This window comes from Heloderma suspectum, chromosome 4 (assembly GCF_057233095.1).
Source record: "Heloderma suspectum isolate Gila_16-S chromosome 4, 16-S_ref, whole genome shotgun sequence".
NCBI classification, from domain to species: domain Eukaryota; kingdom Metazoa; phylum Chordata; class Lepidosauria; order Squamata; family Helodermatidae; genus Heloderma; species Heloderma suspectum.
Window position 1 is genome coordinate 26,059,891 of NC_139461.1, and position 27,572 is coordinate 26,087,462.

General features: G+C 42.1%; 2 protein-coding genes across 3 annotated transcripts in view; one reads left to right on the top strand and one right to left on the bottom strand.

The window, feature by feature from the left end:
- The window catches only part of SNTB1 (syntrophin beta 1), a 135,839-nt gene extending 128,636 nt beyond the window's left edge, over positions 1–7,203 (top strand). The window contains exons 6-7 of one of the 2 annotated variants that reach the window (XR_014790007.1): positions 1,375–1,608; positions 2,865–3,220. Coding sequence is in view for 1 of the 2 variants with exons in the window: in XM_084848880.1 (XP_084705006.1) it covers positions 1,418–1,608; positions 2,865–2,957 (284 nt within the window). In the remaining variant the exon portion in view is untranslated. Of the gene's footprint in view, positions 1–1,374; positions 1,609–2,864 lie in introns of both variants that reach the window. The other variant, XM_084848880.1, reaches the window with a different exon arrangement.
- Positions 7,204–8,152: 949 nt separating this feature from the next.
- The window catches only part of MTBP (MDM2 binding protein), a 38,233-nt gene continuing 18,813 nt past the window's right edge, over positions 8,153–27,572 (bottom strand). The window contains exons 12-22 of the mRNA XM_084848879.1: positions 27,216–27,389; positions 25,497–25,607; positions 22,833–22,997; positions 21,807–21,900; positions 21,519–21,656; positions 20,166–20,261; positions 14,275–14,541; positions 13,490–13,739; positions 12,235–12,348; positions 10,055–10,120; positions 8,153–8,509 (exon numbers count right to left, since the gene is read on the bottom strand). Coding sequence (XP_084705005.1) covers positions 8,471–8,509; positions 10,055–10,120; positions 12,235–12,348; positions 13,490–13,739; positions 14,275–14,541; positions 20,166–20,261; positions 21,519–21,656; positions 21,807–21,900; positions 22,833–22,997; positions 25,497–25,607; positions 27,216–27,389 — 1,514 coding nt within the window. The 3' untranslated portion in view covers positions 8,153–8,470. The remainder of the gene's footprint in view (positions 8,510–10,054; positions 10,121–12,234; positions 12,349–13,489; positions 13,740–14,274; positions 14,542–20,165; positions 20,262–21,518; positions 21,657–21,806; positions 21,901–22,832; positions 22,998–25,496; positions 25,608–27,215; positions 27,390–27,572) is intronic.

The following is a 27,572-nucleotide window of genomic DNA, read 5'->3' on the forward strand; positions in this document are numbered from 1 at the left end:
GCAATCTAAAAGATAAGGCACACGAGGAAAAAGGAAGTGTGTAGAAGAAGAAAAAGCAGTGTTGGGCAGTTCTTAAAAGTTAAGTTTTCGTAATGACCAGCTGGGATGGAAATAATTCAGGTAGCCTGATAGAATGGCTCCTACTGGGGGTCAAATCAGATATTACTTTAAATCTGTATCTAGCAGCTACATTTCCCCCCATTTTTACTTTAGAGTAGGCCAGGGGGACCTGATCTGGATCATGCCCTAGTGTGAGGGATAGGGGGGCTTTTAAGATCTGGATTGGGGGCCCTGTATCTACTCAAGAGTAAAAATGAAAAGACATAGCTGCTAAATATGGATTTGAAGTAATGTCTGTTTTGGCCCTAGGTGACAGGTGAGGGAGAATAGGAGCTAAAGGCAGCTGCTCTCACAGGAGAGCTGATGGAATAGCTCTGCTTCCCTTCTCCCCTTCTGTTGGAGGCAAATGGAATAATAAAGGCGAGTCCTTGAGATCAGGGGATATGCCAGATGCCAGGGGAGGCTGGGGGCGCCAATTGTGGTGGGGTTTTGAATCTATCCTGGATTTTAGTAAGAACTAGCCAGAACTCTAAAGGAGCTATCCAAGGTGCTCTACCCATGTTGGGGCTAGGGTTCAGCATTTTGGATAGCTCCTTTAGAGCTCTGGTTGGTTCTGACTGAAACCTGGAATGGATTTAGAGACCCACCAATATTGGAGCCCCCAGCCTCCACTGCTGGCTCCCACAGAGGCAGAACCTATGGGCCGGACTGAGCTTCTGGGTTGGCAGTTGCCATAAAGGACACTAGTGTATAGACCAGGACATTCCTGGTTTGAATCCCAGGTATTGAAACAGGTTCCATGTTGTAGTTTACAGACTCAAACCTCTCCCATTGCCATACATACTCCCACCTAAAACTAGCAAGGGCCTCTGTTGGTCCAAAAAACTATTATAGTGTCTTAAGAAAGCCATATAAGCCCAGAATTAGTGAGGCTGTTAGACACTCCTCTCTCCCTCCCTTTGTGACGAAATACAGCTGCAGCCAGTGCTACTAGCTGCCTTCCACATATTTCTCAGTTCTTGTTGGTGATCAGTCGAGTATGCTGAAATGTTTGACACTATGCTGTCTTCCTTGTTACAATCACTGGAACCTGTTTTCAATTAGGGTACCTATTATTATTATTTATTTCATTTCTATACTGCCCCCAAACTGAAGCTCTCTGGCCGGTTCACAACAATTGACAAGATAAAATATAATTAGTTCTGTATCCCCAAGGTACTGCAGGCATCTTAGTGCCAATTAGAGCCAAAGTGTTCAAAGTCTTTGTCTTAATGGGTTCATCATCTTTCATTATTACTATTGTTGTTTCTGAAGTGCTTCAAATCCACTGGTGGTAGTTGTTGTTCTTCTTGTCCAGCTTGCACATACAAAAACCAGGCGTGCCGCTTGACCATCCATTATGACCACGGATTCTCTCTAGCAACTGAACCCCAAGATGGTGCCTTTCCCAAAACCATTCTACAGTTTCCCTACGAGAAGCTAAAAATGTCCTCAGACGACGGGATTCGGATGCTTTACTTAGACTTCGGAGGAAAGGAAGGCGAAATGGTAAGTGGATATTTATATATTTTTCCATGTAGCTCTAGATATGGATTGTTATCATTTGCAGCATTTGACCACTCTTGTTACAGGGTTAGGGTGACACCATAGTCTAGCCTTCTCCAACCTGGCACCTTCAGATGTTTTGGACTACTATTGGCTGGGACTGATGGCAGTTGTCGCTCAAAACATCTGGAGGCTCTCAGGTTGGGGAAGGCAGCCGTGCTCTCAGGCAGGTGCTTAAGAATCTAGGAAGGCTTTCGAAAAACAAATGTCATGCCATAATTCCTAGCCATCAGAAAATGATTTCTTGTATCACTAAAGTTAGTATTCAGACCTGTGCATACTTCACTCTTTAAAAAAGAAGAAAATTCTGCACCCAGCCAACCCAAATTCTGCACCAAGAAAAACGGCAACCTATGTAAGTTATGCAAAGGAACCAAATCTGCATAGCTTCCTCTTTATTTACAAGATGCCGTATAACAAAGTTCATTAAATACCAGTTTTGACGTTTTCTCCACCACTGTACAGGGGGAATGAACAGTCTAGAGGAACGGGGTTTTTTTAAGGGTTAAAAAAAAAATAACAAAATGATGCAGTTTGCTTAATGAAGATATCCTGACCTTTCCCTGGAAGGGCTGGGGTGACTATCCAAGGGACCAGTATACACCCCCTTTCAGCTAAAGGCAATACACATTTGGAAGCAGGCTTCTGCCTCTGTCACTGGCTAGATGTACAACGGCTGCCACAAACCAGTGGGGCTGCATTTTCCTTTTCCTTGAAAACAGATGCTGGGTTGGAAACAGACAGGGTTCTCTTTCCCTCCCACCCCCTTGATCCAACTGCCAGTGCCAGATAAGTGGAGCGCTGTCAAAAGATCAGCAAGAGCAAGATCAACTGTTTGGGAGGGGGAGTAAATGCTACATTTGGTCCCCCCCAGTTGCTGGTTTTCTAGCAGGGCTGCATATATACAGCCCTGGGGCTACACTGTTGGCAAGCCCCCCCCCCCCCCCCGGGCATAATCTACAAATACTTGAAAATGATATTGTCATGCTGGATGCAGCTTTACTCTTGTGATACTGTGAAAGTCAGATTTTTATGATTAAACAATTACATTTAGTGGATTGGATCGAAACATTCCCTTCTGCTCAGGGAAGCATTCCTTCCATGAGCAGAATACCTTTGGATCAAACCCAGAGTTTATTCCATGTATGTTTTTAGCTTAGTGCACTCACAAAATCATTCTCTCTTTTTCTCAATTTCAGCAACTGGACCTTCACTCTTGTCCAAAGCCGATTGTGTTCATCATTCATTCATTCCTTTCAGCCAAGATTACAAGACTTGGGTTGGTAGCATAAATCCCGTCTGTCACATTTTGCAACGAAAAAAAAATAGAGCTGGCTGTCCAGTCTTAATTTGGCAACACCCGGAACTGCTGAGACATATTCTGCACAGGGGCTTAAGATCTGAGAGTGCAAAGGCCATGCTTGGATCAGCTACAAAAATTAGGCACGGAAGAATAAGAGTTGTCAAGAAGCTTAAAAGCAGGAACATTTGCTTCAACTAACACACATGGGAAACAACATTGATTGCTGTCAATAAAGGCAAAAATGGAGTATTGAAGGAGTAACAGATTAATGCTACACGGTGCCATTTCAGATTCATAACTGTGCCTATATAAGTGTTACAGAGCAGTAAAGTAGGTTCTGAGAAACTCTGGGGTTCCTTGGAAGATTTGGGGGTTCCTCACTGAGAAGATTGGTAATGGTGGACATGTTTCCCTGGTCACGAAGGATGCCCACCATTTCCTAGATTCGCCTGCAGTGCACAACAACAGTATGTGTTCTCTGTTCAGGTGGGGTGACAGCTGCCCCCCAGCAGATTGGACTAACAGTCTGTGTGAACCGACAGCGTGCCCTGGCAGACAAACTGATACAGGTAGGGATCCTTAGGGAATTTCAAAACCACTGTAAGCAAGGGCTAAGCAGATAGAATACAGTGAGCATTCATCCACATAGGATTTGATAAGTTCTCGGACTCCATGTACAATGGACGTTTTTTCCACTGAGCCATCCTTTCCATTTTCGAAAAGCACCAGGAAAACACCACGTTCCTTCCGTTAAGGTATAAGTTCAGTGGCTTGCTTCTCCAGACAGTGAATACAACACAAAGTAGAAATGGTTTGGAAGTCCACCATGTTTGTGCTTTTTTCCAGTGTTCTGTAAATACCACATAAAACTGCACAATTCCCAGGGCCAGGGCTCAGAGTTGCCACAGCAAGGCGATACTGCCAAGCCTGTCAGCCACAAGGGGGGCATCCAGGGCGTGTGTGTATGTGTGTGTGTGCTCACACGCACGCGTACACACACAAGACCTTGGACGTGTCTTTAAGTAGCATAGACAAAGGGTTACAATGGGCACACTGAACAATTGGCTGCAGAAGCTGCCATGCACATTCAGTTGATAAAATGAAGCAAGTTAACTTCTCTAAAATAGAATTGCTCCGTTAATAGTAGCAACGTGTACGCTGAAACACTCCCAGCATCGCTTGAGATACATGATGCATTTGAAAACAATGAAATACAACAAAGGCAGCTGAAATGATAAAGCCTTTTGGAGAAATTTTAAAAGACAGTCTGCATTTTGAATTGAGCATAGACTGAGCATTGAGCAGGGGGTTGGACTCGATGGCCTTGTAGGCCCCTTCCAACCCTACTATTCTATGATTCTATGGGGTGGCCAAACTTTTTCAGGAGCCACATATGGTTCTTCGACAGTTCAGCTGCAGCTCTTGAGACAACAAAGGCATCCATGCATTTCGCAGCTCTTTGAGATGCCCAGAGACCAGATAATCCCTGCCCTCTGCAGCCACTTAAAGCAGTTGAAGAGGCATGGACAGCATGCAGGAGGGAAAAGAGTGAGGAGACTGCTGAAGAAGCACAGAGGGAGAGGAGACAAGCAGCTGCCAAAGAGGTGTGGACAGCGTGGAAAGGAGAGGAGCTGCTGGTTGACAAAGACTGTTGAAGAGTTGTGAACAGTGTGGAGAGGAGAGTGGAGGCTCAGCTAAAAAGGAACAAACCAACCCAGTTCACAGAGAAAAGAGGAGGCTACTAGGGCCTGGAGAACAGTGAAAAGTCCATCAGTATTGCTTGATTTGGGGTACCTGCAGCCACCTGACAGGAATTAGGACCAGGATATGGGGCCTTCTCCTCCACTCATGCGCTGTATGCCTCACCTAGGAAGGCGGGGGGATTGATGTGCTCTCTCCAAGGCCTTTTCCCATTTCACAGGGCATTAGACAAGGAGGAGGGGTTAATCTGAGCCTTCCACGGGCCTTTCCCCTCAACACATGCTCTGCAGGCTTCACCTAGGAAAGGAGGTATTAATCAGTCCCTCTGTCTTCCCTTATTAACTGGACTTATAACCAGTATGAAGACCCACAAGGCCTCTACCTCTAATTAGCTGTGATTATGTCAATACTTTTATTAATATAAATAATTAATATTTAATGTGTGTGTAAAGGTTGTGGTTCCCTTGAAGGTTGTAGTTTGTGGTCTGGAAGGTCCAAAACATGGCCAGTGCTGGCATAGGCTGAAAGCCCAGCAACAGCAGTTCTCTCCACTGTCTGGCTCTCGCATGCCTTGACACAGGGAAAAGCCTTGTTAATCCCTCCCTCCCCAGACTGAAGAGCAACAGGAGCATTAGCAGCACCCTCCCTCTATTATGCAGTTCACTCCCATTTGCATTAGCAGCACCCTCCCTCTATTATGCAGTTCACTCCCATTTGCATTAGCAGCACCCTCCCTCTATTATGCAGTTCACTCCCATTTGCTTTCTTCTTGTCCCAAAGTATAGATTTGGACAGTTTTTAATTTATTTTTTAAAAAAGTCTTGGCCGCCTTTCAGGGCAGAAGCCCTCCCAAGGCGGCTCACAGCAATAAAGTACATAAAAACAGTTAAAACGGTAGAGAACACTGACAGCACCAGGGAGCTGCCTACCCTTATGATGAAGTGTCATGTTTATTGCTTCACATTACTCGCGAGCAGTATTGCTTGAATGACAGCTCCCAAATCCATCAACACTAAAACCCTATTTTGTACACACACAAAAGGCAGGAAATATGATTGAGGGGCCTGGAGTAAGTGGTTTACAGTGTTATAGTTATCCTTGTTATTCAACCTTTTGGGAACTCTACTGAGCGTTCAATATTTATGGCCTTTGATAGTAGACAAAAAGGAACTCAGTTATGTTTCATTTTGTGTTCCCAAGAAGCAGGACACAGTAAATCTCTATAGGGTTATTTTTGTGCATGTGCTAAATTGAGAAATTGTCTTATTTTACATACAGAAGACACCAAGCAGAATCCATATTACTCCAACGCTAACTCCGCCATGTAAGCCTTTGGGGATAGGGTCATGGTAGACGTAATGCTCCTGCTCTCTTAACCACAGTTAAAAGATCAGGCATTGCACACTTACTCCCTCCTGGTTTAACACTAGCCAGGGTTTCCTCTCAATCAGCATTTGAAGCTGCTTATTATTGAACCCTGACTGAGAGAACATGGTTAGCATTACTGGAACTGGTTTAATTCTTAACTGTGGGTTAAAGTAGACATGGGGAATTTTTGCCAGAGAAGGGAGGAGTTGGAGGGAAAAGAACAGAGGGACTGATCTCTTAGCCATGACTAAGGTATCTGGAGCATGTCACGTGCACCAGCCCTGTTAGGTAGTTATATGAACTAGCTTGTCTTCCATAAAACATCTAGCATGATTCTTGTGCTATTGAGATAAGCGAATTTAAGGAAGTGTTGCCCAGATCTAGGGCTCTGTGTGCCACTCCAATGTGCACATGGAATTTGTTTGGGCATGGGTTTCCACGGTTCACTTCAAGGGAATTAAACGAGCCATGTACCCAGAGAGAGATTTCCTTCCTACATTAAAATGAATAGGAACACATTTGCAGGCAGGGGTTCTCCAAAACTGCATTAGAATGTCCATGTCTGTCAGTTAAGGGATGATAGTGGGTATGTGATTTAGGGTTTAAATTACCTTTTTTGAGAAATTAAGGAACATGCAAATATATAAATGCAAAGGAATACCAATTTATGTGCTTACCAACCTAGCAGGAATTAAAAGCTCTTCCCTCAAGATACCTTCAATCACAAATGGAAGGCATTTATGAAATTGAGTGACAAAGTCAGAGAATAAAACCAGAATATTGTGAATTGTAGGGAAACTCAATGCATATGTAAATTATACTGCACTACTTCTTTAAACACTTAACAAAAATCACTGGAATATTATAGATTTATCTGCATTGTAAATAATTAAAATTCATCTACTAGTTATCAACTATTAAATGATGCAGTATGTCATGTAACTTAAGGTGCTCAGATTACAATATGAAGAATAAGTATATAACTAGTTTGCAAAGAGAAAATTTGTTATATATTTATAGACAAATTAAATACAGATTTTGGACCGAGTCATATTTGGTTGAGGTTGATAGAATGAATTATATGGAGCTACTCCAGATTTATAAGAATTTAGTTTAAAATATTTATATTTTAGAGGGAAAAGACTATATTTAATAAAAAATACATTTATCTGAGTCTTTGTGAGGTGATAATTTCTACAGCAAGAATTCTATCATGGAAATTAATATACTTCTATTCAGTGACCACTTGACTAGTTTAATCCCACTGAAGTATGTAAAAGTGAGTGAAGGATTAGTTTCACTGAACGGCAGCAGTTATCAAGGTAAGTTCCCCGACTAAAAAACTGTCAAGTGGTTTGTTTACTTCACTGAAATAACATTCACCCAACTACATTCCACGTGATAGCCACAGGAGAAATGCATTTGCTATCATGTGCAAGAACAGCCCTCTCGCTTCAGAAGCAAATTTGAAAGAAGACTGTAGACGGGGTGAGCAACTAATACGTGGCTTGTCAAAGAGCTTTCCTGTGGCCTGGTATGGGTTGCCCCACTCCACCAATGAATTCATCTCCTTCTCACCACCTTTGCCCCTCGTCCCCACTTTAATTATGCTGGGGAAGAGGGTGCATGAGGAGAGCCGTCCCTGTGTGCCCTCCCCCCAGCACACTCCTCATCATGATTGGAGGTGGGGGGAAACTTAATGCCCCCCCCCCCCGTGATCTTAATTAGGACTGCTCAGAGAGTGAAGAAGCTTTAATCTCTCCCCTCCCCCACGCTGGTGATCCTGATCAAGAGTGCTCTTTCCCTGCTGCTGTACACCTTACTGTGCATATCTTTGCTCTCCAAGTATGGCATTCTGTACGTTGAATCATGTTGGTTAATCTGCTGAGGTGGGGTTGGTTCTAGCTTTTAAAGGAAGGGTGTTTCCTCTTGATGGCCTTTTGGTTCCTTCTAGTTTAGGGTCATTCAACAAAAGTGACAGTAATTTGCTCCAAAGTGCAAGAGAATGTTACCATCTTGTAAAACTTTTATGACTAGTTGGCTAACCACCGAGAAGTTGTTTACAGAGTTAAATATCTTTTAAATCCTGCAAACAGGAGAAAAACATAAAGCTGTCAACCCTTCAAAAAGTTGTTTATTATTGTCTAAAGAAAAACCTGTACAAGGCATACACAAAAAACAAATTCATCACGTCACATCATACACAGTGACATAATAAATATGTATATATATATACACACACACACACACACACACAAAGTGGCTCACTTTAAAAAGTGTTTCATCTCACAGACCTTTGAGTGTACCATGCTGCAGTTACTGTTCGTTTTAGGCATTTGAATTATATTAACAAAGCACTCCAAGCTGTCCATTTAATGTGCTGTGGTTACTCAAAAAAGGCTGTCCACAGAATGGCAAGGGCTCTGGCACATGTCATTTCTCCTTGGCCTTTTCTAAAACCCATTCAGTGACCTGTAAATACATGCCAAGAAATGTAATTAGAACTAGAGGTAAATAAACAGATAAAATGAACATAGCATTACCGAAATGTTACGACGTTTGGGGCTTTTTAGTGTAGAAAGAAGGCAGGTAAAGGGGGGCATGATAGAGGTGCATAAAAGTATGCATGGTGTGGAGAAAGTGAAGAGGGAAACATTTCTCTCCCTCTCATAATACTAGAACCTGAGGTCATCCAAAAAAGCTGAACAGTGGGAGATTCACAGATAAAAGGAAGTACTTCTTCACACAGGTCATAGTTAAACTATGGAATTCACTTTCATGAGATGTAGTGATAGCCACAATCTTGTATGGCTTTAAAAGGGGATTAGACAAATTCATGGAGGATAAGGCTGTCCTCCTCCAGTTATTATGACTATAATCCTCTAGTATTGGGCAGCATGCTTCCGAACACCAGTTGCTGGAGAATGCAAACAAGAAGGTGTTATTGCACTCATGTCCTGCTTCTGGGCTTCCCATAGTCATCTGGTTGGCCACTGATCCAGCATAGCTCTTCTTATGTTCTGAGCTCAGAGATATATGGTGATGCAGTGCAGAATGCTGAACCTAATGGATATTCTGATGGTTCTTTATGAGTGAAGGATTTTCAAAGGAGGATACCATGTGGATATCTAAAACCAGGGCAGGTATTATGGTGAGCAAAGGAACAAAAAAACCCACTCTAAACCAGGGGTTGGCAATTTGTGACTCTCCAGATGTTTTGGCCTACAATCCCTATCAGTCCTAGCTAGGGATGTTAGAGAATTCCACCATGGACTCCAGTGAGGCTGGATTCTTTAGAATCCGTCCCCCCGGAGTCCGTGGCGGAACAGAGCAAGCCACCCCGCGAAACCTCCCCGGGACGGACCCTACCTTTTGTCGGCCGTCCACTGCCTTTGTCTACGGTTGCGCATGGCTGCCCCGGTCTGCAGCTGCCATTTCCCTCGCTACGTTAGCTGTGATAGGCTACATAAGTATTTACGTAGCCTATCACGGCAAAGAGCAGGGATGCAAATAGCATCCGCTACGCCATTTGTGTCCCTGCTCTTTTTGTGATAGGTTACATAAATATATACGTAGCCTATCACAGCTAACGCAGGGACGCAAATGGCGAGGAAGATTCGGGGGGGGGGACGGATCGCCTCCCCCCACCGCAGATGCCCCGGAACAGAGCCAGGTAAGGGATTCATACATCCCTAGTCCTAGCCAGCTTAGCCAATGGTGAGGGATGACAGGTGTTGAAGGCCAAAACATCTGGAAGGTCACAAATTGCCCACCCCTGCCCTAAACCAACAATCCATTCAAATTCCAATACTAAGGAAATTCATTCCTCTTTCAGATTCACCCAGCAGCTCATTGCAGACACTACATGAAGTAATCTAATTCAGGCTAGATAACTCAATAATCACAAAGCCAATGGTACTTCGATAAGCAAGGGAAGCCAAGTCTCCATGTCCAGCCCAGGAAAAGTAATTTATTTACGAGCGCTCACACACACAGGCACAAGGAAGAGAGGGTCACCTGTTTAACATTGCTGTTAGCGGCTTTCTTCATTTCATCAAACAGTCCCCTAGACGTTTTCAGATCCTAAATATGAAACATACTACTTTATAAATGTGCTAGTTTATTGATCTCAGTGTTTCAATTTAAGGTTAGCAAGAGGCATAAATACGTTAATGTTCTTGTGAACAGTGCATTACACAGCAGCAGCAAAATAATAGTAGATGCTATACTGAGCTTTTCCTAATTTTGATATTCTGCAGCCACACAAGTTACCAAAACGCCCCCGTTCGCTGAACATATTTCTTCTTTTACTCCCCTGGCTACCAAGTCCTTTAAGCAAAATGTTTCGTCTCCTTTGCCCTCACAATCCTTGGTATCATTTGCCCTCATTGCCATTTAATCCAATTTGTTATTGCACCCCTGAGATTTTGTTTACAAGTGACAGTGACATCATTATGCTGGATGTGTTGTGATGTCATGGGCGAAATCCACGTATGCTGCCAATAGGATCAAATAGCAGCATCGGTAAATAGGACATATAAGGAGGAAAATTATATTAAGAAGGGCGGCACCAAAACCATGTGAATGTATTCACAAGTACCAATAAATTGCCACAAAATGGAATGAAAAAGAACACTGTACAAAGCAGTTTTGGCTCAGGCCCAGCAGTAATGGAGTTCATTTCATAGGCACCACACGTATTGCCCACCCACAGAACAGTTAACGTTTGCCATCATAAGACCTTAATGCACTACTGAATCACTACCATTATATTGTAACAGTGTGGGGTACCCCGAAAAGAGAAGAGACTACATTGTAAGAATTTTGCACACCGACTGCATTGCTGACACTGACCCCAAATTTTGCAGAGTGTTAAATGGATCAGCAGGGATCAGCATGGAGGCACAGTCACCATGTGAATTAAGGTGAGATGTGCTAAATCAGTGTGGACAAACTGCACCCAGAACGCAGATATGTTTTTGTCACCACTTGGGAGTTTTCTTTCTGGGATCAAACTCCCTGCTAGCCCATTTACAGTGCAGTGAGCGATTTCCATTGGCCTTTATTTACCAGAAGCAGTTCAGATCTCTGGTTCCTGAACAACTCTGCTAGACTGCAAAGCTGCAAAGAGGATCGATCACAGCATAAAGCTCTTAAACCTTCCAACTTAACAGTCTGATGCTGCTTTGTACACACACAGTAACAGACCACAATGCAGGGTCGGGGCTGGGGGCCAGATTCATGCCACAAACTAAACTATGCAAGAATTTTAAGTGACATCTGAAATTGCCTCAGTCTCTGTGAGTAAGGCTACTTGACACATTAAGTGTATGCCTAACAATTTTAAGTGTGTGTGAATGTGACAGACGGACGAGTAGAAATGTATGTTTCCTACAAGTGCAGCTAGAAGGCTGGGAATAGCCACAGCTCCGTTAAGAGTAGACATGGTGACAAACCAGGGTTTGTTGCCATATAGTGTGCAAAACAGGCACAAACATTCAGCAGTAATTTGTATGTGAAAGTGAATCTTAAGCCCAGGTGTGATTTGACACATCCACATATCACACACTGTAATGCAATTTGAATGGAGTTCCAATGTCATGACTAGCTCGAACCTCAAATTTGCGTTGGGCTCTACCTCTTGTATTCCCCCACCTGCCAAGCTGGCTTTGTGATACTAGAGTAGCAGCAGCTCTTTCTCTCATGTTGGGGGTAGGACCATAGCTCGGGGTAGATCCCTTGTTCTGCAAGCAGAAGCCCCCCATCCTTGGCATCTCCAGTTAGAAGGGACAGGTAGCATGTGATGCCTCTGTCTTGAGACCCTGTTTGATGGACAAAGACTCTGACTTGGCATAAGGCAGCTTCCTATGTTCCACCACAAGGAGACAGACAGAGAGAGCGCAAGGGCTATGAAACGCCTACTATTTTGAGTTGGTCTCTTAGTGAAGAAAGGCTGCAGTCAGACGGGTATTCTCGAACCCTAACACTAGGGGACATGATGGGTTTGCATTCCACCCCCCAAGGAGAAACAAATGCTGTGCATGGTACAGGAACGTGGCAGGCACTTTACTTTGCTGAACACATTGCACATCCTACACTTCCCCTTGTCAGTTTTCAAATTTTAAATCATCAGCATATGAAATCAGAGCATACTCGTGCTATTCTGGGTGTGGGAAAACATGAGAAAACTCAAGTACCTTTAAATAACACTTGGATATCTCAAACAGACGTTGACTGCACGTTGCAAAGCACTTGTGGTCTTCAGCAATGCCATGTTTCTCAAGGGTTTTTGTCACCACCTCCTTCAGCATCTTTGAGAAAACACAGGCATATTTTATAGTCCTGAGCCCGAATACATCATATACCCTACTTCTAAATCAGCATTTTCATCTGAACAGAACAAGGTTACAAAAGGGACACCAGCAATTCTCTCAGTGCCGTCCTGCTATATGGTCAGTGCCTAGGTCATTTCATGTATTACACAAAGCAAAACTCAGACTTGCTACCTGGTACACATTCAACAGGAAGTAGCAACCAATCACGGCTCTATGACAAGTACATTCGTATGTTACACATGCTCACAAATATGTGTTTGTTACAGTCACACTTTTCAATATCAGCCTCACAAAAGACGTAATGGATGAAGTGGCCCTTTTCATGCTAAAAGAAAAAATACAAAAACTGTTTTGGTTTTCTTAATTTGAAAATGCAAACAGATAGCTTGTTTACCTACTTCACAGGAATATGAATAACATATTCATATTGTCCTTTCAAGATGAAACACTAGCTGCCAGGCATTACTTTTTAAATCATCACATACACACAACACACTTGTTTGCATTTTTCTTTTTTTGTTGTCATTCAGCCCCCTTTAATTTCTTTCCCCCTTTGACTAGTTAACTTAAAGCAGCTTCGTATGTTACAGTTTCTTGTGCTGAGATTATTCTCCTCCTAGGGAAAAATGTACATATTCTGACATAAGTGCATAAAGAAGCATTTCCCAAAGCTTTATAACTCTGCACTAGCTCTGGAAACTGACTATTTTATTGTGTGTTATTCAGTTATATTGTGGGGTACACAAGCCCTGCTTACCACTTTAGGGCCCGACACTTGGCCTGTGAACTAGCAGCAGTTTTTGCTCCACCCATTTCCCTCAGGGTGCATAATACTATAAAGAAACATAGGGCAAGGATCATACTGCGAGAAAACAGCATGACTAAAAGAGCAAGATGCAGACACAGTAGGAGCAGTATGAAGGCTTCAGGCAGAGCAATAAAGGCTGGCTGGAGAAGCTGTGAAGGCCTGACATGGCGTGTGGGTCTCCAATAGAGATTTATTGGAGTTATGGCTCTAATACACTGAACTCACACTTTGCCCTCGTTTATTTAATCTAGGAATGGCAAAAAAAACAAAAACACAACTCCATTTTTGCTATCCCAAGACATTCTTTACCCGCGTATGCTTCTGATATCTTGATTCTTTTGTGGGCTTCAATATTTCTGCCTCTTTGCCACACCTCTGGCTTACTGAGCTGCTCTTGGGGGTTACTTTGTGCATCCAGTTCTGAGACTGTTTGACAGCTACAGAAGGCAGGGAGACCGATGTCTCTAGGCATTGCCTTGTGACAACTCCTAAATGGCGACTACCGCTGCTTTCGCTCGCCTGGGACAAGAGAGAATCTGTACTTTCAGATTTCAGTAACCTGGAAAGAGTGGAGGAAGCAAAACAGATTTTTAAGAAGTTATTTCATTCTATGCTGTGCCTGATTTGCCTTTAAAATACTGAAGTAATGTCACACAGCAACAACTGTCAATTATCAGTCTGAAATAGGAGTGAAAACATACATATTTCTGTGTATGAACATTCTTTCTGTCTCACATGAATAACTAAATGGAACTACTTTGGTGGGGGATAGGACCCATGTTGCAGGATGTACCCTATGGGGCTCAAGTGATGGCTTATTTAGCAGATACAGTGGTATATAAATGCTGATTAAATAAATAAGTGAAAATGCCTTCAGTTCTTGTTTGAACATATTCAATGCTAACAAAAGCATTGAAAAGCAATTTTCACACTTAAAAAATAGGGGAGGAGGAATTAACAAAACAGGATTAAGATTATCTGAACATATAGCTAGCTATGCCACAGAAAACTCTTTATAATGGAAAAGAGCTGAATTTACACAAGAAAGATCTCAAATTTCTTCATCTTTTTTTTTTTTTAAATTAGCATATTACCTCTTGTTGGGATAAAAGCCATCCAGATCTTTTGATCTGCGTTTTAGCCTGGATGCCTCCGCTTGGAGATCCCTTTGTAAAGATTCCCCATCGGGGATGCTTCCAGACTCTGACAAGACAGCAGGAGATGGGAGCGGACTCAAGACACACGGCACAGGGCAACACTCCTTTGTGCAGGTAGTCTGCGTTTCATAACGGATAAGGCGAGTCTGAAGTTCAGCAAATCCCACATCTCTTTCCAAAGCTCTTCTGTTGTCTAGACAGTATCTAAAATGAAATACAGTTTTAAAAGTCAGGAGCATTGCAGAAGAACTAGCAATGGTTTCCAATTAAAGAGAACTGAACCCTTTGTGTATCTTTTGATATGGGACTGTCTTCCTTGCCTTCCTTAGCTGAATTATTAGGAGATCTCTGAAAAGATCTTCACATGGTCTGCTATGAAATGGAGTAAAACCCAGTCTCATGGGTCCACTTCCCTTCCATCTTAATGAGCTGGCACTGTGCTACAATATACCAAATCCCTCAACCCACAATTTGACAAGAGTATCAAAAAACCACTTTGACTTTACTTAAATCTGGGTCATATCATCTGTAAGTGAGAACCAGTGTGGCCAGTATAGTGTAGTGAATAGATGGTTGGACTAGGAGTCCTCAGATCAAATCTCCACTCAGACGTGAAGTTGACTGGATGATCCTCGGACCAGTAACGCTCCCTCAGACTAACCTAACTCACAGAATTGTGGGTCTTCACAAGGTTGTTGTGAGGATAAGGGAGGGGGGAGAACCTTGTATGTCACCATGATCCCCTTGGAGGAAGTGAGGATAAAAATACAATGAATAAAATATTACATTCATTCAGTCCAATATCAAAGATCAAGGGTGCAATCCTATGCATGTTTACTCAGATGTAAGTCCCATTAAGTTCAATGGAATATACTCCCTAGTAAGTGGGTTTAGGATTGCAGCCTAAAATATGGTGAATATGCTCAGCCAATGTCTCCCTCAGCAGCCTTTAGTAGCAAGAATTGAAAGTAAAGCATCTCCACTCTTCACTATGGGTTGGATCAATGGTCGTCCTTCCATGAATAGAAGGGCTTCTTCTATCCTCAGAAGGCTTTCAATCCAACAGGACTGAAATGGAACGGGGGGGGGGAGGAGGTGTTATGCTCCTGCTGGAGGGCTCTGAGGAGAAGCTAGAGCTCCCAGAGGTGGATGATGCCATTGAATCATCCACATCAGGGGAGCCTAGGCCCTCAGGGGGCGGTCCCCCCAGGAAGAGGGGAGCTCTGCTTCAGAAACAGAGGCTGAGCAGTACCAGAGAACATCATCACCTTAAGAGGCAAATCAGCAGGGCTCCTTTAAGAAGAAGTAGCCAACACCAAAGAAGGACTCCTCAAGAGGAGGGAACTCCTCAGGAGCAAGGCTTGTAATGTACTGCAGCTGAGCCTTGGGTGGGGCTCAGGAAGCTCTGGTAATAAGCCTGCATTATCAGTCTAGCCTTTGCTGAAAACAGTGCTGCTGCTTCAGTTCCTCATGCCTAGCATCTTGCTTCCCTGACCTTCACTCATATCTGGACCTCCGTGTTGACCTTTGGACTTCTGCCTTCTGGACTTTGATTCTGCTTGACTGATATTCTGTGTGTTTGACCTTGGCTACTCCTCTGACTTCTCTCTGGAAAAACCATGTTTACCCTGTATAATGGTGCTTGCTTGACTTCTCTGTTGTAATTAACTCCATGTTTTGCATAGCAGAGGATGGAAACTAGTTGGAGCAGGACAGGAGGTGATCTCTTTTTATTCCTTCCTCTCCCCAAAAACCTGCTCCAGAGGGTTGAAGGACCCTCCAGAACAGTGGGCAAGATGGTATTGCAGGCTGCAAAAGGAGGGGAGAATGGGCAAAGATTGCTTCCCTTCTCTTTCTGCCAGTGGGAGTATTCTGGGCAGAACTCCACTCAGACAGTGCTCCCACGGCTGGAAAAGAAACCAACGTTTAGAGCAGGGCAAGTGTGTAGCTTCTCTGGTCTCAGTATGAGACTTCTTGATCCATCAGCTTATAAACATATCCCATCTATCAGCAGGTCCCCGGTTTGAGTCTCAGCACTGCCATTAACTTATTAGGTGGCTTTGCGCAAGCCATGCTCAGCTTTAGTCCCCCATCTGCAATAACGAGGATGATAATATTGACTTACCTTACAGGTTTATTGTTAACTTCTAGATAGTGCATGCAAAGCACTAGTTTACTACTAGTTTACTAGCAGACAGTGCATGTAAAGTGGTATGAACACATGGAAGTACTATACAAATGTTAGGTATTATTCAGGATTATCCTCAAAGGATTTTCACTCAAAGTATTGAAGAGGAAGGGATGAATAGCTTCCAGAACACTGCACCAAATCAATTTCAAATATAGCAACCAGTGCACATTCTCAGCTACATATGGGGTAAGGAAAAGGAAAAAAAGAACCCTACTGGATCAAATCAATGGCCCATCCAGCAGTCTATTGTCAAAAGCAGTCAAGCAAATGCCTTCAGGAAGCCCAGAAACAGGACATGAAGGCAACAGACATCATCCTCCGTTGTTTGTTCCTTCAACATGGAAGTTCCACTTAGCTATTAGGCCTAATAGCATCACTTTCCACTTTAGCAGATAAAATGCATGGGGAGTGGTTTGCTTGACAATTCAATCAACACTGGTTCAGTACATGCTTCATAGCTCTGGAACACGGGATTCGCTTCTATTATGATTAGCTGAGCATTAGTACATTGTGCTTCCACTATGCTGACAGAAGAAATCAACTAATTTTCTACTAGCAAAATAATACTACCATACTTAGCCTGAAGTGCATTTTTTCCCACCCTAGAAAAAGACTTTTAAATCATTATAAGTAATGAATTCAATTTTACCACTGGAAACAAGCTCATTATCTGATAATACAAAATTCTTCTTGCTCATCCATTTCATGGTATTCAATTTTCTTTATTTATATTCTCAGTAGACACAGCTGCCCATTCTACAGAGTTGAAATAGTAATCTATCTTGAATAAAAGTGTCATTCTGCTCACTCTTTTTATAGTTACAGCTTCCTCTTTTTTACAACCTAGTTGTGACTGATAATTAATGACATGAGGAAAGTAATGTAAATATCACCCTTCACTTTGAGGATGAGGAACCGCACCAAAGGGACGTAAACCAGGAAATTCCAAACTCCTTGGAATTGCTGTTAACAGCCCTACTAAAACGTCAGGACACTAAGGGCGCAACCCTGTGCATGTTTAGAAAGAAAACTGTCCTACAACTCCCAGCATTCCCCAGCCAGCATGAGCCCTAAGAAGCTCTCTATGATCCTGGTAAGGCAGTGTTTGGCTCTCTTGCCCCGTATCTGCCCCGATGTACTTCGCTTTCCTGGTTATCATCGCTGAATTGTTAATACAACTGACATCATAGAATCCAAAATATTAAAATATCTAATGAAGTAATGGAAAAGCAGCTGCACATAGTAAGCTGCTATTACTTTCCAAACTTTTCAAAATGTGCGCGTGCGCCCACACAGACACACAAGACATGGTATAGATCCAGGATACTTAAAGGACTACAAGCTCTACTGAACTCAGTGCAACTTCATTCTGTGTAAACAGGCAGAGGGTTGTAATGAGACACCCAGAAGCCAAGATATTTGACTTTAGGCCTCATCATAATTAAGCAAGTACATTATGAGGGCACATTAGCAACTAACTCTGCAGACCTGACCCAGCGGCAGCGCTCTGGAACTCTCTTCAAAATTATGGGTAATGTACTTTGTGCTTATGCCAGTCCCTTCCTCTTCATTTGTATTCAGCTACAGAGAAGAGCGACTATTAGTAAGAAACCAGTACTGCTTCTCAGCATGCAAACTGTGTTTCCCAAACCTTCAAAGAGTTTAACAAACAATGACAACCACCACGAAAGCTTGAAACTAAAGTTGAAACTAAACCGTTGGAACCCGATTGCTCTACTTAACTCTTCCTGTATTTCATACTTCAATACAAGAGTGCTATGCAGACAATCTCCATTGTTCATTCACAAGATAAACTTCTCCAGGGATGCTGGTGCTATTCAGGACAAAATCCAGGACTTGACCCATTTCTGCTATGATTTCCTGGGGACCTATATGGATATGCTACAGGTACAAGAGAAGAAAAATCCTTGCTTTGATTAGGCATTTGTGACAGTTCTACCACTGTCACTTCGTGTTCAACAGTACTAATTCTGAGGTATATCCTTGTCCTTGCTGTGGAGTCTCATTCATGCTCAAGGCATTTCAGCATTCCCAGAAAGGGTTGCCATATCCAGTGCTGTATGGCAGCGGTGGGCAGAAGATAGACTGGGATCTACTGGCAGATGTCTGGGTGATTTGCAGTACATCAGCAAGGATTTCTGACTCCCAGCTCTTTAACAATGGCAGTAACAAAATGACTCTTCCCCGCCCGATATTATACTGCTGAAAATAAGAAAGATGGGGCTGAGGGTTAACCAGGAGTGATTTTGTGTGTGGAAGGACCGTGACCTCTCTTCAGTTCTGATATTCCTGGGCTCAGAATTCTTTAATTCTAAGGGCGTTATCCTATCTAGACAGGTGGCTGCCTCCGAACTCGGAGGTGACCGCCTATCCAAAGCAGGGCAGGAGAAGCACAGAGGGGATTATTCCCTCCATGCTCCGCCTGCCCTGCTTTTTCTGCTAGACAGTCAATTGCAGCTATCTAGCCACAGGAGCACGGAAGGAGGCTGCTGTACGACAAATGTGTCATACAGGCAGCTACGATCTCCCCGCCCCGGAACGCCCCCAGCCACGCCACTTTCCAGCCCCTCCATGCTCCTCTTGCAAGCGCGGAGGACGGGGCTGTTCCGCGCTGCCTCCGAGGCAGCACGGAAGTGGGGGGAGGTCGGTTTTCTGGGAACCGACCTCAGAGCATGGGCTCCAAGGTTGGTTCCCAGAAAACAGCATATCCTACGGCTGTCTAGCCACTGTCTAGCGGCCATGGGATTGCTCCCTAGGTGTATGTCTTTTGTGCCAGGTTCCGGTTGGTGGGTCTCAGTGTTCTAGTAAAGAGCAAAGTAGATCCCACAGGCCAGAGGTCTGCCCACACCTGCTGAATGGGATAAGTGTTGGGCAGGCTGATACATCTGGAACACTCTCCACTAAAGGGCTAGAGCGCCCTTTATGCCAAGCAGGGTACAATATGGGGCTATAGCCTATGGCACTCGCTGTGGTCGCACAATCTCAGCATTTTCCCAGTATGGAGAGTATGACTGTCCATCTACTTCTACAGTTTCTCAAAGGACAGAAAATGGTGCCCATCCCCCCCATTATGTGACAAGGGTCACATTCACAAATATGGAGAGATTTAGAATGCCAGAAGACCAGGATGGCTGTGCTTTCCATTGTGGAATGTAAAATTAATGTATTTGAAACATTTCTGTACCACCTTTCAGCCTTTTAAAGATTTTGGTGTGGTGTACAATCAATTCTCATAAATGTACAATAATAAAAAACAGTGAATAAAATCCATAATAATACTTTCAAATGAAAGCAATGTCACAATGTCTTGAATACTCATGACCATAAAAAATACAGGATTATTTTAATCAAGGCATTACATTTTCATTTACAACAAGAAATTATTCTTCTACATTAGTAAATTCAAGTGAAGTTCCTTTTTATGCAATTACAGAAACAAATGTTAAAACTGTGTGTGTATATGTATATGTGTGTTCGCACGTGCTTGCATACATGTTTAAATGCTTTCTGTTGGTGGTGCAGAAATGTAACTAATAAATAATTATCTGGAATTGGATTTACACTGAATAAGGGAAGAGAGGAAATAGTTCACAGCACTCATTCTAAGGGAACTTACTCAAGGCCGTGGTAATGGCAGCCAGCAGCTTTTTCAAATGGCAAAGTTCTCAATTTTCGAGGTGTCAGCTCTGGTGTCAGAAGAAAAGCTTTGTCACTGAAAAAGTGGGTGGGGCAGGGGAGAGAATCCATTTTAATTTGAAGTTATTGCTTATTTATAGAAAACAGAATAAATTATCGCAGGATGGATGGAAACAATCTGTCACACTGGCAGCATATTACTAAAATTACTCTGGTACAATTAAGTCTCAACTGATGTTATATAATGTTCCCTCATTGATCTTGTAAATATGGTGCATACCTTGCTGCATATATATGGCTTCAGCAGCAGACAAATTACTATTAAGCACATAAAGGATATTTTACACAGATGCCTTTACAAATATTAAAAAGGAACAGTCCCTGCCCTCAGGATTACAATCTAAAAAAAGACACAACACACAAGGAAAGAGAAATGGAGGGGGTTACTACTGGGATGGATTCTCAGCTGGAGCTGGGTCCAAGTACCTGGTAGTAGTAGTGATGATAGTTTAGCCAAGATTCTGAAAACAGCTTTATTAGCTAACCATGGAAGATTCTGGCTCAGATCAGCAAGTTTGAAGGATTGGAAATAAGCTACAGGCTCATACTCTCCCCCTCACTCCCTTGAACGCAGCTTCCCTTTCAGTTTCCTGATTAGCATGACATCCGAATCGGCAAACTATGGTTAGTATTTGCCCTCCAAAACTGAATCAGTGGTCTACAATTCTGAGTTGGAGGACAAGCGCTAACAATTGTTTGCTGATTTAGATGTTACAGGAAACTATGGTTAGTGCCAAACAATAAAATGAAAGGAAAGTTGCACATGAGGAAAGAGGACGGAAGGCCCCAATCCACCAGTTCATCTCAAATCCACCAAATGAGAATAATCTGAACAGTCTTTGTTAGCCTTAGTCTTCATTGCAGATTGTCAAATTAGCAACTATGATCGGTTTGAATAGAGCTCTTTATTAGTTTGCTGAAAGGCTTCTACCGCCACCATGTACTGTGGTTTTGTTGCAAAGATTAGTGACTGATAACAAATGATAAAAATTATTCTGAAATCACTATATCCAATATTGCCATCACACACTTTCCTTTTGAGCAGTGTTAATAGCTGGAGTTTGCAGATAAACATGACTCTGACGTACCAATCAGTTTCTCTGAAATCACTTGATATGCTTTAAAACAGATTGACTGGGGGCCTATCGATACCTATATACTAACACCCCAAATAGCAAACCTTTCAAAGTTCAAGACAGAAAATTCAGGTGACTAGTGCTGTCATCACTTACAAAACATGCCTCAGTCTGCTGCATGCACAACTAGACCATACCTTCTGTGAATGTGTAAAGGCTGCAGATCCCCAATGGGCAGCCCGTCCGGGGTGAAGTACTTCAACAGCTCTTTAGCATCAAGTAATGTCGCTGAGCCTTTTTGGCCATCTTTATGGCCCAGCAGTTGTTCAGAAACTCTGACAGGGAAAATTAAACAGGTGAAAGAAAAGCTACCGCACACAATCAAACCACAAGCCATACTGATAGCTGTTGCTAGGTAGGGAAGAGGGTGGAGGTAATGCAATTTATAAAAACGGTCAATTTTCAACATGTGTGTTGAATGTTACCTTGTCTTTTGTTTGATTTTTTCGAAGTTTTCTAAATTCTGAAGGACATGTCTTTCTGCCCATTTCAAAGGATTTGAACCTTTTAATTCCAAATCTGAGAGAGGCAGGGGGTAAGAGGGAAGGAAGACAGGAAAGAAGAGGAAAGTCAAAACAGCTCCTCAATCCACAGCAAAATCTATGTGCACTCATAATCACTTTTGGTCCAGACACAACTGAGAATGTGCTAGCTAGCTTCCCATTATGCCTGATGAAGAGCTCTTTGTAACAAAAGTTTGCATATTTCTAAGCTGGTCCAATAAAAGGCATTACTTACAAATCTCTCTTTTTCTGCAACCCCTTTGGTAACTATTGTCTATGCCAATAAACTCTTATATAGGACACTATTACTTCTGACTGTTCTTTGTTTCTGCTTTCAGCAAATTGGGAAAAGGGGATTTAAATTACTAAATGAACAAACATCACTTATTTGGTAACTTGTTAAAGAAGCACAAGTTCTGGAACAAAGTCTGGAACAAAGTCTTGCATTGCACCTCTTCCTGCCCATTAACTTCAACTACCCCCTTCACTATCCAAGCCTCATAGTGGCTTGTGTGTGGGAACAGAATTAACGCCATTGCATCTGTGCACCCACTCACCAACACCGTGATAATTTTATCTGATAACTAAAGGGGGGAACGGCCATGCTACCCACACCCTCTCCAAAGATCAATCACCCTTTCTTCTTTCTTTTTGACATGCTGCATTGAATTAGGTTGGGTGCAATATGAATATTCAGCATTTATTAAAACTACAGTCAACAAATATAAGTGGGGGAAGACTATATGTACAGCAAGCCCACAGAGATGATTTCTTAGATAGTGAGAGAAAGTGAAATGAAAATTAAATGCAACGACAGTGCTCAGATGGGCATACTTTTATTGATTCTCTTAAGGTGAAATAACTCAATGGGGTTGTGTGTGTGTGTGTGTTTTTTACAGGTAAGCATTTTCCCAAATGACAATAATTAAGCAACCAAGAGGTACCCACCACAAACTGTCCCCTGGCCTTTGGTTTTGACAGATGTTATTGGAGAAACACTATTTGAATGGTTAGCATTCCACAGCTCTAAGAAGTATTCTCTTGTACGTGTGAGCAGGGTTTTCAGTTCACCAGCTAATGCCACTGACAATTGTGTTGCAGATCCCTGCCTTTCTGTAAGACAAAAAACAGAAGCTTAAATTTGCTTTTTTTGCAGTCATAGACATGGTATCCTTAACATAAGATGTACTGTAATTTTACTTTAGTAAATTGTTACTGATTTACACTGTCATGTTGCTACCAAGAAAAAACAGGTTGCAGCCAAATGTAATCGCTTTTACAAAAACCCTTTATTCTAACTGCGACCTATAACAACTTACATTGTCATTTCAAGCAGACTATTAAAAAAGCACTTTCTCCATGCTATAATTTTCTTTCAATAAATTTTCCCTGATTAGGGTGCAATCCTATACATGTTTAGACAGAAAAAAGTCCTACAACTCCCAGCATTCCCCAGCCAGCATGACCTGTAAGAATTTTTTCTGTCTAAACATGCATAGGACTGTGCCCTTACTGAACTGGATTCAGACAGAGAAACAAATATTCCTGCACAGCTTGGAAACCAAGAGTCATTAATCACAAATGAACTGTCAATGCAATATGGATGGGATTGCCATATCCCAATTCTCCACAAATCCGGACATCCTAATATGCATACTACATGAATTACACATTCTGCAAATCAGATACATTCATTTGTGTATTTTATACCCATTATTTTGTGTGTCTTCCTCACAATTACCACAGGACAAGGAGTGGTGGACCATTTGCCCATGCCAGGAAGGAAAGGACATTCTCATCAGTCCTGTCTAGCTTTCTTCTCTCGCACACCAGAGCATGCTGGGAGATGTGGTAGACTGCTGTATCTGCTGCCCTGGCTTCTGCAGCCACTCTCCAAGTATGTTTAAAAAGGAGGTTCTGGGTGTCAGGGAAACTCCTTTTTCAAGTCCTAGTCTTGAACTTCTTGTATACTAAAAACAAAGTATTTAATTTATTTAAAATTATTTTAGGTCACCTTTAAGGGTAGAACCCTCTCAAGGGCAGAACCCTCTCAAGGTGGCATATCATTCACTCCCAAGTAAGCATGTATAAGGATTGCAGCGTTAAGGCCAATCTTAACCAGATTTACTCAACTGAGGAGCAAGTTCGTAGTTTCAATGGGATTTACTTTCAAGTATGTGTGCTTAATATTGCAGACTTAAAATACCAAGCATCAAACTTTCAACTCTTGAGAACAGAATGCCTAAATATTGAATACATATTACTAAAAACTGAATGTATATGTATTGTACATGTTTCAGTGAAAACATGTACTGAACATCAGTAAACTGACCATCATCAGGGAAATAACAATAGTGTTCTCTTTTCCCCCCCACCTCTGTGCCATGTAACCCTAAGAATGTTAATTCAGAAGCAAGTCCCACTAAGTTCCCATGGGATGTACTCCCAAGAAAGCATGCATAGGATTGCAGTCTAAAAAGAACCAAGTTTTGATATGAAGAAAAGTTTTTTCTGGATTTCGATGCATTTGTAAGTGTGCACCATGTTGTGAGATTTTAGCAAAATAATAATAATACTTGAAACTGAGCCGTATAAAAGTTAATAAATACACCAGTGGTTTTGATTAAGTTTTAAAGAGTCCACCTTCCTCCATTCCATAACCAAGAGATCTTAAAAAAAACTCAGTCCTTGAATACGTGAAGTAATAACAAACCTTGATCTTCTGAGTAAGTACAATCAGTATTTTAGTAGCCCTTCCCTATCTTGCATTCAGGACTGTCTGGAAACGGTTCCCAGATAACACACCAATGAGAGGAAACCTATTTACGTTAAATATATATTGAGTCTAAAGAAAAGATATCCTGTAATTACTGTTCTAAAGCTTCAGTTGCAGCCCACTAAATGAGGAATGATTCCTCCCTATAAGGTACTAAGCTACCTTCCCGCCCCGCCTTCTTTCAGAGGCATTAGGAACTGCCACAGCTAGTGACAAATTGTTGGACGGCATGAACACATGCCCAGAAATATTCCCTTGGATAATTTCATAGATGAGTTTTGCTTCTACATAGGGTACGGACTGCTGGCTGTACTCCCTGCCATCCCATAGTCAAATGCACCACTTTTAACAACAGCTTGATGTGTAGAAATCACCAGGCAAAGGTTTTTCACAACATGGAGATAAATGTCAGGGGCTTACATGTACATATCAAGCTACTGTTAGGCACAGCTGCAAGGGCTGGTTGAAAAGTTGGCAATCTATTTTATTGCCAGCCCTATTTTTTAATCTGGTTTTCATTTTAATCTTTCCCTACGCCTTGTAATTTAGCTCCAGGCTAACCAACAAGAAAGCTATCTAAACATTCCCCTACCACAAAATCAAACAGAAGTCAACATTCAGTTTGAAGCATTTTAGAAAAAACACACACATCCTCTTAGCAAAGACTTACCTGGTATGTATTTTTAATTGTTTCTCAATGATAATGCTTTTAAACATGGTTTGAATTTACTAGCTTCTGCAGAGTTTATAATGTAAATACTGTCAAATTAAACCCCAAATTATGATAAATTTAGTTTATATTAGTTCACTAGCTGGCTGTTCTCTCTGTTACTCACTCAGGCAGTGATTCAAAGCCGATGCTTGGACACAAGCCAGCTGCTTCTCTCTTTGTAAAATCTGTTCTCCACGGAAATGTGGGAGAGATCTAACAAATTCTTGAAACAAACCTGTGTTGGGGGCAGGGGTGGAGAAGGGCAGAAGAGACAAGAGGTGATCTTAAAAATCATGAAGAGATCAAATTATGGATTCCAACAATCTGAATGACAGAAGTGGGAAACATCCTGGCTCAAAACCCAGCAGGAAAAGAGCCTGCTGCACAAGCTTAACAACCAGCAGTCACAGAGTTCAGGGCTGGATATATTCTGTATGTCTGAGGGTTCATCTTTTAAAAAACAGAATAGGATATCTGAAACCCTGAACTGCCAGACTGAGATGCCCAATCTTTCACAGAATCAGAGCTGAAAACTATCCCTTTCTTACTGCCCCAAAGGCTGGACAATCCACAGACCCCACAACAGATCAACAAAGCATTTCAGAATATAACATCCCACAAGAAGAGATCAGGTGCACTCCCAAAGAGGCACCTGCCAAGCTAACAGCTCAAATAAGTAAGCCAAATTACATGTTAACAGAAGACAAAGAAAAAGGCCATCAGTCAGTCTGACTTCAGGAAAACATCACTTCTTCTCTCCCAAGCACAGCAACAAACTAGTACTTCAAATTGCCCAATGATTCTGAAGTCAAGAGGGAATTGTGGTCAAGAGATGTGTTTTTAACTGTTATACAGTTTTAGTTAGATGCTCATTAAGTTATATTATTACTATTTTTTGATAATATACCTACGTATATTATACATGCAGTGTAAAAATTTTGTTTCTCCCCAAATTGGGGATAAATTTGAACAGGATGCTTATTAGCAAATCTTCCAAACAGCAACAATAGGTTGTCCCTGCCCACATTTTATTGTTTTCAAAGGAGGCACAGTAAGTGACTGGGTCTGGATGATTGCAGCGGGGAAAGCAACTATCGTGGTTGCTCCCCCCGCCCCTGCACAACTACCATTTGCATTATTCCCCGCACTGCAGACTGGCATGTCGTCTGAACCCGGGGGGGGGGGGGGTGTCATACCCATCTTACAATCCTCAACGCACAATAGTGGTTGCAGGGTGGGTATGAAGGCCCACCCCCCCACCGGGTTCAGACAACATGCCAACCTGCGCTGCAGGGAATAATGCAAATGGTGGCCACACATGTGACACGTGAGGGGACAGGGGAAGCAGCCACGATGATTGCTCCCTCTGCTGCAATTGTCCGAATGTGATCAGTATATTCTCTATGTGATGACCTGTACGCAAACAAAGAAAAAAACACCATGTTCTAAAATGGGGACACTTTTTACTGGAAGACATAATGAAAGAGAACAATGCTAATCTCTGCAATTAGACCAGGACTCTATGTCTTCAGCTGTGAATCCCAGACTTATCTCAAAGTCAGTGACAACACACTCAAGAGAACAAGTCTGTATGTGAGATTTCATACCCAGGTTGAAAAAGATAATAGGCAAGGCTGATCATGAATTGCATTTTTTACTCACAGACTTGATTAGTTTTCTAAGGACTCATTTAAAATTATTAGTATTTAGAACTGCAAATATTGAAGATTTAAATGTTAAATGTTTATTAAGAATGAAATCACTATGTCCATATCGTCTTCTTCTACTTGGAATGAAAATCACACAAACTTTCTGCCATTTTATTTCACTTCCATAGACTTACATGCTTCTGTTTCTCCTGTCTTTGTGGTCAATTTTCCAATTGTTTCTGCAAGAGTGACTGAGCCATTGATCTGACTGGCTGAATAGATCAATGTTGCTTTACATCCTCCACAGCCATTGCCTTGTACTAAGAAATAATAGTTGCAAGTTTCTCCTTTCAGTTCAACTTCTGGAACTAATGAGAAGAGAAGAAGTTGTACAACCAAAGATTCAGAGGGAGGCCTTACTAACATTAAAAGCAATTTGTTCATATACATTAAAATCTAGATTAAATCTGAATGAATTCTAGATTCAGAGGAGCCAGGATTCCTGTTTTTAATGGTGAGATAAGACCATTCAACTTATAACTAAAAAACAC